We start from the raw sequence: 15,851 nt of genomic DNA, 5'->3' as shown, positions 1-15,851 counted from the left end.
CTATTTCAGGAGCCTTGCATTAAATTTTCACGCTTTTCTACCCAACAAATAAAATTTTAATGATATTTATATAAAAAAAAACTAAAAACATTGAAAACTGACAATGTCCGTAAACAGCTCAAAAAGTGTCAAATTATTTTCAAAATTTTATCGTGTATAGAAAATGTCAATATAAACATTCAATGCAATTTTCAAGTATCTATAGTCATACGTTTTTTAGTTACAACAAAATAAGAAAATTGTTACATGACAAATCGAGTGAATATCAAATGTCAAATATCAAATGTCAAATATCAAATGTTGTAAAAATATGAATTTCAAACGCTCATAAAAATTTAATTTGACTTTCTTGAAGACATTTTTTTTTGATAAAGGTACACAAACTTATGGATAATCTTGTATTACATTTTAAATCTTAGATTTAAAAAGAAAAATTTTTATGAATTCTCAACTCAAAATAATTTGCTAATTTTCATGATTTTTCCGTATTTTGTCAATATTTGAACTTTAAATGCTTATAAATAAAAACCGTGACTAAGGATTTTTAATTTTTTTCATCTGCCTTTGAAACAATAACCTAGGAGACTTCTATTAAATTTTCAAGCTTTTTTACTCAACAGATAAAATTTTATTGATATTTATAGAAAAAAAAACTAAAACAAATGGAAACTGAAAATGTCCGTCATCAGCTCAAAATAAGTCAAAATATTTGGAAAATGTTATGGTGTATAGGAAATACAATTATAAACATTCAGTCAAAATTGCATGTCCCTACGGTCATTTGTTTTAAAGTTACACCAAAAACCAAAATCGATTTTCTCGAAAACAGATTTTGAAAAATTCCTGTTTTTTATTAAGTTTTCTTTTGTTTTTCACGTCGCTTTTGAAAACTACTGGGAAATTTTTAATTTTGACCCCCCAAAGTACCAACTAGATTCACTTTCCTATCAGAAAAGTTACTGTTGAAGAAAATCCAAGCACTTTTAATGTCCTAAAAGGTGATGATAGACACAAAAATAAAAAAAATAAAAAAAAACACACATTGTAAAATCAATACATTTATCGCTTCGCTCAGAATCTAAAATAATCACATTATGGATACATTATTTTTGATAGAACATTGATTGGATTATTACTCGCCTTGTTATATGAATGTTTATTAATTCGGTACATATTTTTGAATACCTACATATATACCTACTGCACATTATTTTGAAAGTTTTTGTGCATATCACTGCGTATTTTGTAATTTTTATCATTGTTATTTGCATCATATTTAGCACCATTTTAGTGCATATAATCCCGGTCTCTAGTAGCAAGATTTTACTAATATCTGCGAATTAAAATTAATTATTGTTTAACCATCATATAATAATATAGGATAGGTACTGCAGATTCAGAATAACAAACCAAGTTAGGAGGTACCCAAACATATATTAATATATTGTAGTTTAAAAATGTTAATGTTATAATTATATTAATCTACGGTAGTTGGTGACGTTGCTGTACACTATACTGATATACTCACTTACATTTAATAATAAATACATAATAATTAATATAGTATAATTAATATCGACGTACAATAAAGAATATAGGTATTACCTATAGGCTATATTATAATATCTTTAACGTGATCTTGTACTTATAATTGAACTGACTCTGCTCAATCGTCTGCTGGTTACAGAACTCGTTCTTCTGGGTTTCTTTGCCTTCTCCTCCCTTTTCCTTCTCTTGCTGGACGATTCGTCATTGCCCTGTTTGAACTTGAAAACGTTGTACAGTATGCGCATGGACACTATCATGAATATAAGGAAACCAAAACCTATACACAACATAACGACAATCCCTTGGTAAGTAGATTTCGTTTTATGATTTTTTTCCCCACTGGGTAAAAACTGCCAAATCGGTGACCAATCGTCTTCCTTTGCGCCAGTCGCATCTTCTACCGGTGGAACTGTAGCTGCAATTTTGGTCTGTTTGGTCTTATACGATTGACAAAAAGCCGAACGGTCAGATATTTTGTTTGAACGTATCGATGAGGGCAAGAATACATTTTTCATGAAGCTCAGTCTATCACCATTCGTTATTGTAGCGATCTGTATTAATTATTATTTCAAATTTATTATAAATAAAATAGTTAAGTATTACAATTTAATATTAATGGTGCTCGTATATTACTAAATCGAATTGTCTTGGAACCGTGTTCCACATATATACGCTGACGTGGTGTGGTATTTCCATTTGAAATCTAACCCTTTTTGGTCCTTCTGGCCCATTCATTATTGTCGATTGTGTCCTCAACAGTGATGCCCATTCCATCGGTGGCATGGATTGAAGATTACGACAAATCCCCGGAGAATCTAAATTATACTTACATTTTTGGTCCAATGACATTTTTAGTGCATTTGCGAATAAATGCACTGCATATGTTATCGGGATAACGGTGGAATCCAATTCTTCTTCGAGTGAATCCTAAAATGTTATATTATCTAATTAACTTAAGGTAGATCGATTTGACATCGTCGTTCATACCAAACACATGGGATTATTATTGCAACTTCTTTTATATGATCTGGTTTGCTCGTGGTAATTAATTAACAGAGAATCGTTAAAATACTGTTTGATATCGTTTTTCACTATAAATTCCCTGCAAATAATTCATAATTAGGTAATAGGTAATATTATATTATATATAACCTGTATATTATATTTTATAAAATGACAAAGCGTATGTAATATAATATAAGAACATATTATAATATAATATAAATTATAATAACATAACACAGTATAAATGATAATACAGTGTATTATTTATACAAGTAGGTAGCTAGTAAAAAAACAAAGGCACTTACGTGGCTTCCTGCATAACAATAATTTTCAAAGAATCAGACCTTGGAAAATCCCATAGCTTTAAACCAACCGAAATAATATATATGACTAATGGAGATCTTTGAGAGTTAGCACTGTTTGATAGAATCTTCAACAGAGGCTTTAGAGCTTCTGGTTTTTCAACAATTATAAGTACGCCGTCAATTGATGTGTGAACTTGGCCTAAATATATTCATATGACACATTTAGTACACTTATATATGTTATACCCCCTGTATTGATGGTAAAATTGTTAGGGGTCAGTAAAAAAAAGCATTATATTAAATATTATTATATTTTTTTTTGTTTCCAACCACAGGTCGCGACCCAAATTAGGGTCGTGGAGGTTTTTATAGTGAGGTCGAGAGTGCATTATTCACATGTAATTTCAACACGATCTTTGTGAATATTCAAAAAAAATATCTTCCTAAAATAATTGAATTACAAAATATAGAAGGAATATAAGGAAGAAAATCGTTATGAATATTATAAATAATCATTATACCTGTAGGTATGTGTAATTTCTATTTTTATTATTTTATACTATAATTTAGTGTTAATAAAATATGAAAACTATAGTGATTTTTTTTAAGGATGACGAAACATTTATTTTAAAATGTTAGGGTCGAATGTGGGGAAATGTACGTATATTATATAAAGGTAATATTTTAAACATTTATAAAATGCCTATGGAAAATGTTTTATTAATAAGTAATTAAATACTACCTATTAGTTAAACAATTTGAATCTCTCACAATATTTGAGATTCTTACTACAGGTAGATTTTACGACATAGCATATTGTAATTAAAATAATATTTATTATAATAATTTCCCGGTCTTGGAAATTAAAATTGCCAATATTATAGATTTTTGAAAAATAGTTGATTTAAAAATAATCCCTTCCCCTACCCCGTATTCAGTTAGGTTAGTTTTCACCGTGGGACCAAATACTCGTTAGTTATTAAGAGGTTAGAAAATATGCTAGACTTGTTGATTACATTATTATTATATTTATGAGTTCCTGCATTTTTACATACGTTTCTAATATAATAAAATCTATTAAAAACTATAATCATATTACAAAAATCATACTTTCAATAATTTCTTTGTAAACTGTAGTATACCCATTTTCTGATTTTGGTAACGTTATTGGTTTTCCAACTGGACAGACATGTCCGTCCGACAAATCCACAAGTGTATCTAATAAATTATTAGTTTGAATGGAATCTTCTACTACTGGTACATAATTTTCCCATCCTAAATTACTCAACATTGTAAGAATGGCCTGATAAAAACAAAACAATTCAACCAATATTGATATTTATAATATATTCTAAACAAACTATGACATTTTTTCACTTTTGCTCTAATTCCGGTCTGGTCTGTTCCAATGAAGAACACATTCGCAGGTCTTTCCTTCAGGTCAATTTTATATGGCAAAACGTGTGTTTTGTTTAGTAAAAATGTTATTTTGTGTACGTTGATAAATGATTCTAAATCATCTGGTCCGACGTATCCTAAATTATTAAATGTATTAATAATTTGTTTGCACTGTATAGTATTATAGTGGTGTCATTTCCATAAACCGTATAGGTAGGTAGTAAATTGAATCATCTTGTATATAAAACCACTTTTTAACGCTATATATAATATGTCTGTCCTATCCAAATGACACCACTGCTCTAAAGTAAAAATAAAATATGTTAATGTCATACCTAAAAACAATGGAGATTTGATGCAAGTTTGCTCGGCAGAAACCAGTCCCTTCATAGTGGCTTTTACAGCTCTATTTGAATTAGAACAAGTGTCTAAAATCTGTAAGCCTAACAATTCAGATATTTAAAAACAAATTAATAATACATTTAATATTATCAATAATTTTACTTACTGATTTTTAAATCTCCGTATTGACTAAGATCTGCATTTACTTTATTAAGTCCGTATTCCAAAGCAGCCAACTGCTGTATACCTCTAATTTGTGTTTCGGAACAATCTTCGCCGGAGTGTAATGGTAACAGTGCACTTAGTACCGCATAATCTTTTATATTTGGTTGATTGGTACATACCGGTAACGCGATCACTCTATTTAATAAAAAAACAAACCACCAAATCTGAAATAAAAAATAAACACTAGTTATTACTTATTAGTTTAAATAATTATTTAAAGATTTAAATTGTTTGTAAACATACGATCATTATTTCTTATTATGTCTCCAAGGTTTGGTTTATTATAATTTTTATAAAACAAACGATTTATCCATTACAACAACATTTCTAGTAAAATATTCTACATACTACGTGACTCTTGTATGAAAAGAAAGAAAGGAGTATATTTCGGGGAGGATTTACAACGATGTTCTGCATTGCAAATTGGATTGTACACTTGTAATCGTATTAGTATTTGGCTTCCCAGTGCCCTTCATCGTATTAATAGATCAATACCTATCAATAATTATAAATTACAATTTAAATTTGAATTTATTTTTTGTTGGACAGGTAGCTGGTGTACTATACTAATTTGGTTGACATTATAATACACCTCTCCAGAGTCTGAACACGTATTAATGTAATTAATAATTATTAATTATATTAATATTTCATACAATACGATTATAAATATCACATGTGATATAACATCCCTTACATAATAATCTACACAACGTTAATTTGTCGGGTAAATAAAACAATTGAATATTCTGGTAGTTTCGTGGTACGTTTTAATTGTAACAATAGCCAATAGGTATATATTGTAGCTGAGCTCCGGATTTTAGGTTCTACACTTTATCGCTTGGGTTCCAATTCGTTGATTTTCCTATTCGTTATAGCTCACAACTGAACACCATTCTATTGCCTGTCTAATATGCATAGCACCGAACACATCTTTATATTAGAATACACAGACACTATTTTTTTATCTACAAAAATTCTTTCCAATCATTTGCCATTACATAGATATTTATTACATATAGGTATTATACGGTTACAGAACTTAAGACTTGTGATAATTATAACTGGTACCTACCAACATTTTTTTTTTAACCCGATTTAAAAAACAAATACTTACCAACAAATTATATTGTGGTTAGGGTATTATACTCACTTGGATATTTAACTTTTCTATAACTAAAAATGTTTGTTTTAAATCGGTTATTGTTTTTTAATGGACTAGCTCCTCTATTTCGCTATCACCTCCTGCAATGCGACTATTAGAGAAATCAAACATTTGAATGAAAATATGATTTTGGAAAATTCAAAATTTTCAAATTATTGATTTTTTATAATTACATGTAAACAAGACAACAGGTGTTACCTGTAATAGTGTAGTAAACTGCTGCAACACGATTGCTACACTTTTCCCTTTTTTAGGCCGACTAAAATTACAACACGATTGCGTACCAAATTATATTTGTATGATATGTATAATGTATGTATGATTTGCAGTTTCTTATAGAAGGTGTACACATTTTGTATAATATGTTTTATTAATTTATAGTTGTTATTATGTAATTTTGCAAATTTAATTCAATACATTTAAATTTATATACACACGACATACACATAATTATAAATTTAAAATACATATTTACAAATTGAAGATTTTATTATTAAAATTCATTCACTCAAGAACTAGTTCTTAATTCACAATTTTCCATCCCAATTACACAATTAATAGGACTGACATAGAAGTATGATCATTGTTGAATTGGTTAAAAACGGTTTTTTTTTGTGAATTGTTATTCTATAAATGAAAAATAATAGTCATTTTTTTTTTATACGTTTTGCTAGACTAAATATCTTTAATCATTAGGTATTATACTTGTTTTATGCAAAATTGTAAATTATTATATGCCAATCAACAATAGTAAGTATTATCTTTTTTACTGTAGTAGGTACTTTTATACAAAATCTTTACACATGCAAGCACAGCTCTAAAGTCCAGTCCTTCGCTAGAGTTTTTTCCTGTAGGCTGTACATAAATACATTTATTTATGATACTTATCTGTAATTACTTACAGCAAACAAAGTAGAATTATAGTCATAATATATATAAATAAATATAATTCACATTAACCAGTTAATTTATTCACTCTATCTATTATAAGGCTGAATAATGAAACAGGTATTATAAAGAGGAATAAGATTAATACGGCGTGTGCCTACATTGAAAATATAATAAATATATATTATGATTTATTCTGAATTATTCTTCGTGGTTACTCTATTATAGATAATGAAAATATAGCTTTAAACATGAACCTTATTTATATCATTCAGAAGTAATATCTTAGATCATAGATTTTTTTCAAATGTTTTTAAAACCTCCACCCGATGATCTTAACGATTTAGAGTTGACGTCTAAATAATACGATAAACTTTGGAACCGGACGAAGCGGTTCGTCAGGCGTATGTTTTTTGCTGTAGTGCGATCGACCGCGCAGACGAATAGGGCTTATAATATGGTTTTATTACGATATTATTTGGGCACCAAATTGACTTGGATATTTTAGTATAGGATATTTTGTCCTAGATTCTTTAGATACAATTGTCATCTTGTACTAATTTATTATGTCCACTACGATATAGATTACAGATATGATGTACGTAATTGCTATGTAACACCGATAACTAAAGCCTATCGTTATTATACCTGATAGAGTATAGATATTATATTATACAATGTAACATATTATTTTTACTATTATTATTTTATTACTATATTATAAAGTATTATTAATGATTTAAAAATGAATATTTATCTAAAGAATAAATACAGAAAAAAATGTTAAAAAATCATGTAAGTACAGATTTATAGATTTTTATGATTTTTTTTTATTTGGATATTTTGTCCTATACATTGATATATTTTATCCCTGGATATTTTAACCTTGGATATTTTGACTTGGATATTTTAGTATAGGATATTTTGTCCTAGATTCGTATCTAAAATTATCTGCTTTCATCGGTGTAGAAGCAAAGTATTGATTGCAATTATTGCAGTTTACCGTTAACTATCGTAGAATTATTTTGTGCAGTGTGTCAGTGTGACTTTTATAATATTTATTGTGCTATAATACTTGTTAAGTCATATTTATAGTTAATATTTTATTTAATTTATTTTGTATTATGGAATTAATTAATTCAAATAAAGGGGGATTAAAGGCATGTTTAAATGGCTATATGTACGTTATAAAATATAAAGGAAAAGAAAAAATATCATGGCGATGTGTGAAGTCAAATAGCTTAAAATGTCCAGCTATTTGTCAAACCACATTAGATTACAGCAACCCATATATAGCAAAACAACATTTGATGGTTGTAAAAGTAATCAGAACGATGTAGATGTCACAAAATGTTTAGATATTATGCTAAAAACCATTAAAACGAATGAAATAAAACCAGCTGAAGTATTTGCCAGAGAAGTTGCAGATTTACCACGAGAAGTTCAAGCACGAATGCCGCCGGAAGAAATTGTAAAACGAAGATTACGTCGACAAAAATCAAAAAATAATCCTGTGAGTCCAATTAGTTTAGCTGATTTAGTATTCGTAGTTGATTCCGAGTGGTGTACTCTTGGTGATACAAATTTAACAAGATTTTTGTTGTACGACAATGGTGTAATGGCAGAAGAACGAATTGTTATATTTGCCACTGATAACGATCTTCGATATTTAACTAAATCGTCTACATGGTATATGGATGGAAATTTTTCCCTCGCACCCAACATATTTCAACAACTTTATGTCATAAGAGTAGAAATGAATAATGTTTTCATTACGGCTATTTATATTTTATTAGAAAAAAAAACACAAACAACATATGAAAAGATGTTATTTATTATTATGGAAAAATGTGAAGAACTAGAAATGTATCCGGATCCAAATACTATAAATTGTGATTTTGAAAAAGCAGTTATAAATGCGATAAAAATCACATTCGGAGATGATATTAAAATACAGGGTTGCTTTTATCATTTATGTCAAAGTACACAACGGCAAGTACAAAAACTGGGATTGGAAACACATTACAGAGAAGATGAGACGTTCAGTAAATTTTGTGCGATGTTAGACGGGCTTGCCTTTCTCCCTGTCAACGATATTGAAAAAGGTAATTAACATGCATACAATTATAAATGAATTAATTGTTCTATTGTACTTATATATTTTTATTATTTTCAGGATTACTTTATTTAAAAGATATCATGCCAGACAAAGCCAAAGAACTGGTTACATATTTTGAAAATACATATATTGGAAGTACTAAACGAATAGGACGTAAACAACGTAAAATATCTGCTTTATATTCGCCATCGGTATGGAATGTTATGGAAACAACTTTACGTGATGGTAACCGGACAAATAATCAATGTGAAGGATGGAATCATAGGTTTTCAAATTTAGTTAGTACTTAGGCATACAATATTTATACAAGATTATTGTCGTTATATTATTCTAACCTATATTTAAAATTTCAATTTCTAGGTAACACATAATCATCCAAGTATTTGGACTCTAATAAAAAAAAATGCGCCTGGAGATAGCCGCTGACGAAACAAAAATTGCACAAAGAGAGTTAGGGACATTGGATCCACCACGAAAAAAACCAAAATATGTAAAGATGCAATAAAAACTTAAGCTTCTTTGTATTGAATATATGAATGGTGAAAAAGATTTAGATATTTTTTTAATTGCAATAGCAAATATAATACGATAACTTATATGATACTAATACGATATTTATACAATTAAATTATAATAATATAAGTTATATAGTTTTAAATAATATAAATTTTATAAAAACTAATTATTTAATTATTATATAACGCAACATATTATATTTATTATTATTTTATTACCAGCTACTGTATTATAAAATATTATGTTATTAAAATGTGCTTTAAAAATTAACAAATTTATAATCAACAAAATTATGAGTATTAAAAATACAGATTTTAATAATTTTTTTTTATTTGGGTATTTTGTCCCATACATTGATTATTTTATCCCTGGATATTTTATCCGTTGGATATTTTAACCTTGGATATTTTGACTTGGATATTGTAGTATAGGATATTTCGTCCTTGGATATTTTGTCCCAATACCATTTTGTTCAGGTATACTTACGGTATTTTTAACCAGTGTAAAATCTCACGAGCAAAATTAATTTTGTATTAAATATTTAAGCTTTTTGACCAAAGAACAAAAAGTTTTATCAACAGGGTACCTACGTCGAAAAAATCAAAAACACTGCGATAACATGGAAAGAATGATATGACGTGTAATATTGATCTCCGCGGTTTTGCATTTCTCCAAATTGCTTAATAATTATTAAATTTATATTTGTATAATATACATATTTGTCTCTAGTTTGTTATGTTTTAGAATATGGTTTGTCATTTAGATTTCTCGTCAATCTTGCTTAGTGGCGTTCATTCAGCTTGTATTGTTATTAATATTATGTAGGGACTAGGGACATATCGAACACAGGTCGAGAAACGCTGACCTATGTAATGAATTTTAAATTTTTTAATATAAAAATATGATTCTATGGTTTAAACCACCTGCCTAATACGTTGCTATTTTTTTATTTTAATTTGTTTATATATTAAATACATTACGCTCGTTAATTTCCTAGTGTATAGACTATAGGTATTTTCGGTTGTACCATATACGTGAGACTGTCGTAGATACCGACTGTAGGTATAAGTACCATTGTATAAAAACAAAATATGTATTTGTGTATTAATATAATATTATGTATTATTGTGCAAATGTGCTGTATACCGGCACGGCTTTGTATACGATTTCGTTATTGTGTCCATGCGTTCAGCAATAATTAGTAAATTTTCCGTCAGCGAGTTAACGTGTCACGTGTGCCGTTGATATTATAATATTATTCCAGTCGTTCGATTGGGACTATAGTCACTTTGTAATTTATATGCAACAACGAATAAACAAATAAGTACAAATTTCAATAAATAGAGTACCTACCTATTATTGTTTTATATAAACTTGTAATAAGGTTATATGACTTATGACGTACGAATGTGTTGTATGCACATTCATATTTTATGTTCATTGCAATTAAACAAATACAGAGTCACAGAGAGGGATTTTTAAGTATCTAAATAGCAACACATTGGTATTACCTATTAAAATAAAAATCAATAAATGCAATTTATCATGTAAGCATTATTTATTTAATTTAATTATTATGATTATATCTAAATATCAACATACCATTAGTTTTACGTATTAAATGAATATAAATAATTACAAATTATTAGAATAGTATCATATTATATATTATAATATTTAATAAAATGTTCAATATAAAATGCATTTTCAGATTAGATTAAAATATTCAACATTAAATTATAGGAGGGGGGGGGGGAAATGAGGGGAAAAATCAAATGTTGGGGGGAGGGCACTATGCTCACCCTGGCCCCAGTGTAGCGCCACCGCTGTTCAAGGGTGGTTACTTGGAGCAAATTGAATATATATGTAGTTGTAAATCTGGGGGCCAAAAAAAAAAAAATATTTAGTACATTTAAAAATAATCGGGGAAAACAATAAAACAATTGATTGAAAAACTAAAATTACATTACCCAAAACCAATTTTTGGCAAAATTGATTTTTTTTTTTTGCAACTATCATAATGTAACTCACTTGTAATTTTCACCGAATATTCATTCCATAATAGTACTAGAAATGATTTGGCGTGTACACCCTTGAGTCCTAACACGGGATGAAATAATAAATATTGCAGTATCGTGTTATTATAACATTTTCTCAGGCCCGGCGAGAGGAATGGACAGCCTGCAGGCCTGTAACAATGTGGCCCAGGGGCCAGGACCAGGCCAGGCCAAGTCCAACAGGTCTTATTTTTAATGTGGGCCGATGTCTGGCTATTTATGATTTATGGGCCGCCGATATGATTCGTGCTAATAAAGAATAACCCACCAAAATAGTAGCGTAATATGTTATATAGTAAAATTAAAAATAGTAATGACAAGTCTGCGATAAAGTGAATTGAAACCATACAGTAAAGACTAAAGAATATAATATTAGCGTGTAACGCAGATAAATACATTTTCGAGGAATAACCACAGATTATAATATGAAATAAGTTTGTTCAAGTTTGGGGCCCTACATTTGTTATCATCGTCAGAATAACAATTTTTTTTACTATAAATTATCATTTATTTTTATAGTCGTAGCAGCCACGTTAATTGTGTAGGTGAGTTTCGGCGGTTTTAATTAAATTACTTGTTAGTTGTTGAACGAGAATAGTTAGTTTCATAGATAATAAACAAACTTTATTATCTATGGTTAGTTTGGTCTTTTATAAAAATGAAACACTGTATTGTTATCACGATTTAAATTTTGATAATAATACAACAATGGGTTTTAGTATCTGAATATTCTAAATCAAGTTGCTTACATTTATTTCGTTGATTTGTAAATTGTATTTGAACGGTGTTATACCTTGAGAAAATTCTTCTTCAAGTCAGCTTTGTAATTTGTTGCATAACTACAACCATACGAGATTATACGAACACGATTACTGTAGCAATGTGCACACAAATGCCTTAAGACATTGTAAAATTCATTATAAAAACTATTAAAGTAGGAAATCGTTTATCATAAAAATAAACATGGGTCGCAGAAGTGGAAAAGCATCAAAATTGAAACGCCATTCGTCTCTGTAATATTTCATGTAACACTTATTCCAAAATAACTTTGAACTTATAAATGATTTTTAAATTTCAGTGATGACTTAACTGGTAGACCATATAGATTGCCAATCGACCGAAATCAAATTCGTCGAGTTGATCAAATTGATAATCCTCAAAATGGACATGAATATCTTTACATGGCTAGGTATAAATTATGTTACCCATTTGATTATTTTATACATTTATTTTCTTCTAGACATTTTGGTTATGTATATTTATTGTTTTATAGAAAAATGGAAGATAAATTGCCTCCAGTTATGACTGCCACTAATGTTGAACTTCAGGAATTCATTAACAAATTTGAAAACAATGCTCCTACATATGTCATAGTTAGTATTGGGATATATTTATTCATTAACTACTTTAGTAAAACTAACAATTTGAACAAATAAGTAAACATTGTTCAAAATATACATTACTTTGATTAATGACATCGACATGAGTCTATTAATTTAATAAATTACAAAAAATGATTTATTAGGTATAATATTTTTATATTCAATCAATCATATTGATCAGTAGGTAATATGTAAAAATATATTTATCAATATAAAATAACCAATACCTCGCTTTGTGTCAACAATACTTAATATCTCCCATTTAAAGTACAGACTTAAGCTGTATTCGTGTTTTGTAACAACAAAATCTTGGTCCATGGTTCTCAATTTGCATTCCCTTGCCACAGTGTACAGTATACATAATTATCTAATTATTGGTTTAATTGAATTTACCAAGTTATCTAATTATAAATTGTAAATATTCATAGCCTAAATGAAACTGATCCATGCCTGCTGCATCCAAAACCAATCTTGTTCTACAACCACAATATTCATTTACTATAAACATTTAAAAAAAGCTTGAAAGCTTAACTAAATTTTTAAAAATTTAACCTAATCATATTTACTAAGTATAGTAAGAAGGCCACTATAATATGTGAAGGACTTATTATTATAATATTCTGATGCGTCATAAACATCAAACTAATAATTTTATCATATTAATTTACTTAGAACTAAATTTGTATTTTGTTATTGAGTAGAAGTTTATTATTTTACAAAATCGTTATTGAAATCAAAATAACTATAAACCTTTTTTTTCAGCCTCCACTTGAATTGCCTTGTATAAAAAATAAGAAATTACTGCCAACTAAAGCCGAAATAATGTCATACATTGAACAGTATGAAAGTGCCAGAACCAAAATTCAGGATACCAGAAAATGTATTACTCATCCTGAAAATTTATTGGTGTGTTATTTGTCTATATTATATTTAATATGTATTAAAATACATATTAATAATTGTACATACTATCTATTTATTTTTTAATAATAAAAACTAAAAATGAATTCAATAATTTTCAGCCAATATCTAATTCACCAACTGCATGGTTTACATTTCTATTTGGAAGACAAATTAATGCTTCTACTCCAGTGAATCCTGTTCATAATATTGACAAAATCGTTTATTTTTTTCAGGTAATTTAAAAAAAAAATTCTTTAACAATAATGAAATATTATACACTTCTTATCAATAATCATTTATCAATATCAAGAGCGCGTAAAATTTCCAAAAATGTTTTGTTTCAACAGTATGAATTTCAATTTTTTTAGAGCCACTGTGCTGCTGTTATATGTAACTTTGTTCAATGGATTATGAAAAAAATAATTAACACCAGTGATGTAACTTCTTGGACATTTTCTGTGTATGCCAGTATGGACAGTGATCCAAGTGAAACTCTGTTATCAGACATGCGTATACTTACGCAGTATTTTATTAATGCTCGGGCTGAAATCGTAAGTGGAATTTTATCTATACTATATTCATATTTAATCATTTTGTATTTTATTTTTTAAAGGAAGATCATTTGGATGTTTCTGCTTTACGTTACAGCTGTTTAATCAACTTGGTCTCAGAAAAATTCAAACAACACGATCTCGGCGATATTGTTAACTATAAAAATCATTATTCTGGTAGTAGTAAGGTAAAAAACAAATATGAAGACTAAAATAAATACAATTAATTCTGTTTAATTCTTTACATTTTAATATACTTTTCGCCATTAGTTCTAAGATCTTGGAACTTTAACATTCATTTTTAACAAATGTTAATTAATAATAATGTTTATTATTTAAACTTATTATGATTTAAGATTTATCTTTATTTATGTAAGTTAGTTAAATAATAATATATAAATATTGATATATATTAATGTTTTGTTACGAGTATACAATATACACCGTATAATAAAGCTACTTCATTGTAACTATCCAGGGATCTACCACATATAGTTAGTTTGTGATCTTATCAATATTTTATATAACTCTATAATATTATGTATCCGTTCATGTTTGTCTTCAAAAGTAATTTTTTTCCTAATTAATATTTTTAATTATGATTTTGAAAAATTATTTCTATAATAGAGAGCATATTATTTATAATAATTTATAATATTTTTTGTTTTTTATAAACTTAAAATATGATAATTTAAATTAGTATTTCAGTGATTTTTATATATCTAAATTGACCAAATTATAAAACTAATTTTTGATGAATATTTAAATACTAAATAGGTAATTTCTATTAAGTATTTAAATAGTTATGAAAACCCTGAGGATTTTACAAGGAGACAGTAGTTTAAAGTTATGAGTAGAGATGATAAGTTATAGAAGTTGCATATTTTTGTCCATAACTTCTATTTATAGCTATGCAAGCTAAAAATCTGTTCTATAACCTAGTGAGTTGATATAACATGTGGTTATTTTTTTCATATTTTGAAAAGTTTTTAAAAATAGCATATTAATGTTTTTTTTTTCAATAACATGAGTAAAATATTTGTTAATTTTAAAACTTCCACATTGTTTTTACTTAGAGAAAACTAAACATTTTAATGAAATATTATCATACTTTCTCAGATATTATTTAAACCAATAGTAAAATTCTCATTAAAAATTTAAATATTAAAATGTCACTGTTTCACATTATAAAAAAAAAGATGGTTGTCATACTGTCATCATCGTTATCTGTATTTAATTATTCTGTATACAGCTTATTTTTACATTTTTGGTTGTAATCATCAGTTTTTAGTGTAATTTTAAAATATTGAGCAATTATTGTTTTGTAAACCTAAAAAAAATTAAATTAAATTAATGTTTCAAAGACAGGAAGAACGGGTTAAAAAGGTATTAATAATAATAGAAAAAAAATCTTAATCATTCCTGATATTGCTATTTTAAGATCAGT

At 27.6% G+C, this 15,851-nt stretch overlaps 2 protein-coding genes and 1 pseudogene across 4 annotated transcripts in view; 2 read left to right on the top strand and 1 right to left on the bottom strand.

Annotated features, from left to right (window-relative positions):
* LOC132953082 (uncharacterized) overlaps window positions 1-15,100 on the top strand; it is a 34,416-nt gene extending 19,316 nt beyond the window's left edge. Inside the window, exons 1-7 of one of the 2 annotated variants that reach the window (XM_061025632.1) lie at window positions 12,276-12,581; window positions 12,647-12,757; window positions 12,842-12,941; window positions 13,713-13,856; window positions 13,973-14,086; window positions 14,222-14,404; window positions 14,467-15,100. In XM_061025632.1, the coding sequence (XP_060881615.1) occupies window positions 12,532-12,581; window positions 12,647-12,757; window positions 12,842-12,941; window positions 13,713-13,856; window positions 13,973-14,086; window positions 14,222-14,404; window positions 14,467-14,616 (852 nt within the window). In that variant the 5' untranslated portion in view covers window positions 12,276-12,531 and the 3' untranslated portion in view covers window positions 14,617-15,100. Of the gene's footprint in view, window positions 1-12,275; window positions 12,582-12,646; window positions 12,758-12,841; window positions 12,942-13,712; window positions 13,857-13,972; window positions 14,087-14,221; window positions 14,405-14,466 lie in introns of those variants that run through there. The other variant, XM_061025631.1, reaches the window with a different exon arrangement.
* On the bottom strand, window positions 1,415-5,208 carry LOC132952061 (uncharacterized). 2 transcript variants are annotated; one of them, XM_061024192.1, is made up of 10 exons: window positions 5,067-5,208; window positions 4,765-4,987; window positions 4,592-4,699; window positions 4,236-4,393; window positions 3,969-4,161; window positions 2,859-3,057; window positions 2,536-2,650; window positions 2,182-2,475; window positions 1,889-2,099; window positions 1,415-1,825 (listed from the first exon to the last, which is right to left on the bottom strand). In XM_061024192.1, the coding sequence occupies exons 1-10, from the start codon at window positions 5,070-5,072 to the stop codon at window positions 1,629-1,631; spliced, it is 1,704 nt and encodes a 567-aa protein (XP_060880175.1). In that variant the 5' UTR covers window positions 5,073-5,208; the 3' UTR covers window positions 1,415-1,628. The 2 variants fall into 2 exon arrangements, with proteins under 2 accessions (XP_060880175.1, XP_060880174.1); XM_061024191.1 differs by having other exon boundaries at window positions 1,415-2,099.
* On the top strand, window positions 8,702-9,587 carry LOC132951856 (uncharacterized; annotated as a pseudogene).
* Window positions 15,101-15,851: the final 751 nt, after the last annotated feature.

This window comes from Metopolophium dirhodum, chromosome 9 (assembly GCF_019925205.1).
Source record: "Metopolophium dirhodum isolate CAU chromosome 9, ASM1992520v1, whole genome shotgun sequence".
In the NCBI taxonomy this organism is placed as follows: Eukaryota; Metazoa; Arthropoda; class Insecta; order Hemiptera; family Aphididae; genus Metopolophium; species Metopolophium dirhodum.
The sequence above is the reverse complement of the archived record's forward strand: the minus strand, read 5'-3'. Positions and strand labels throughout refer to the sequence as shown.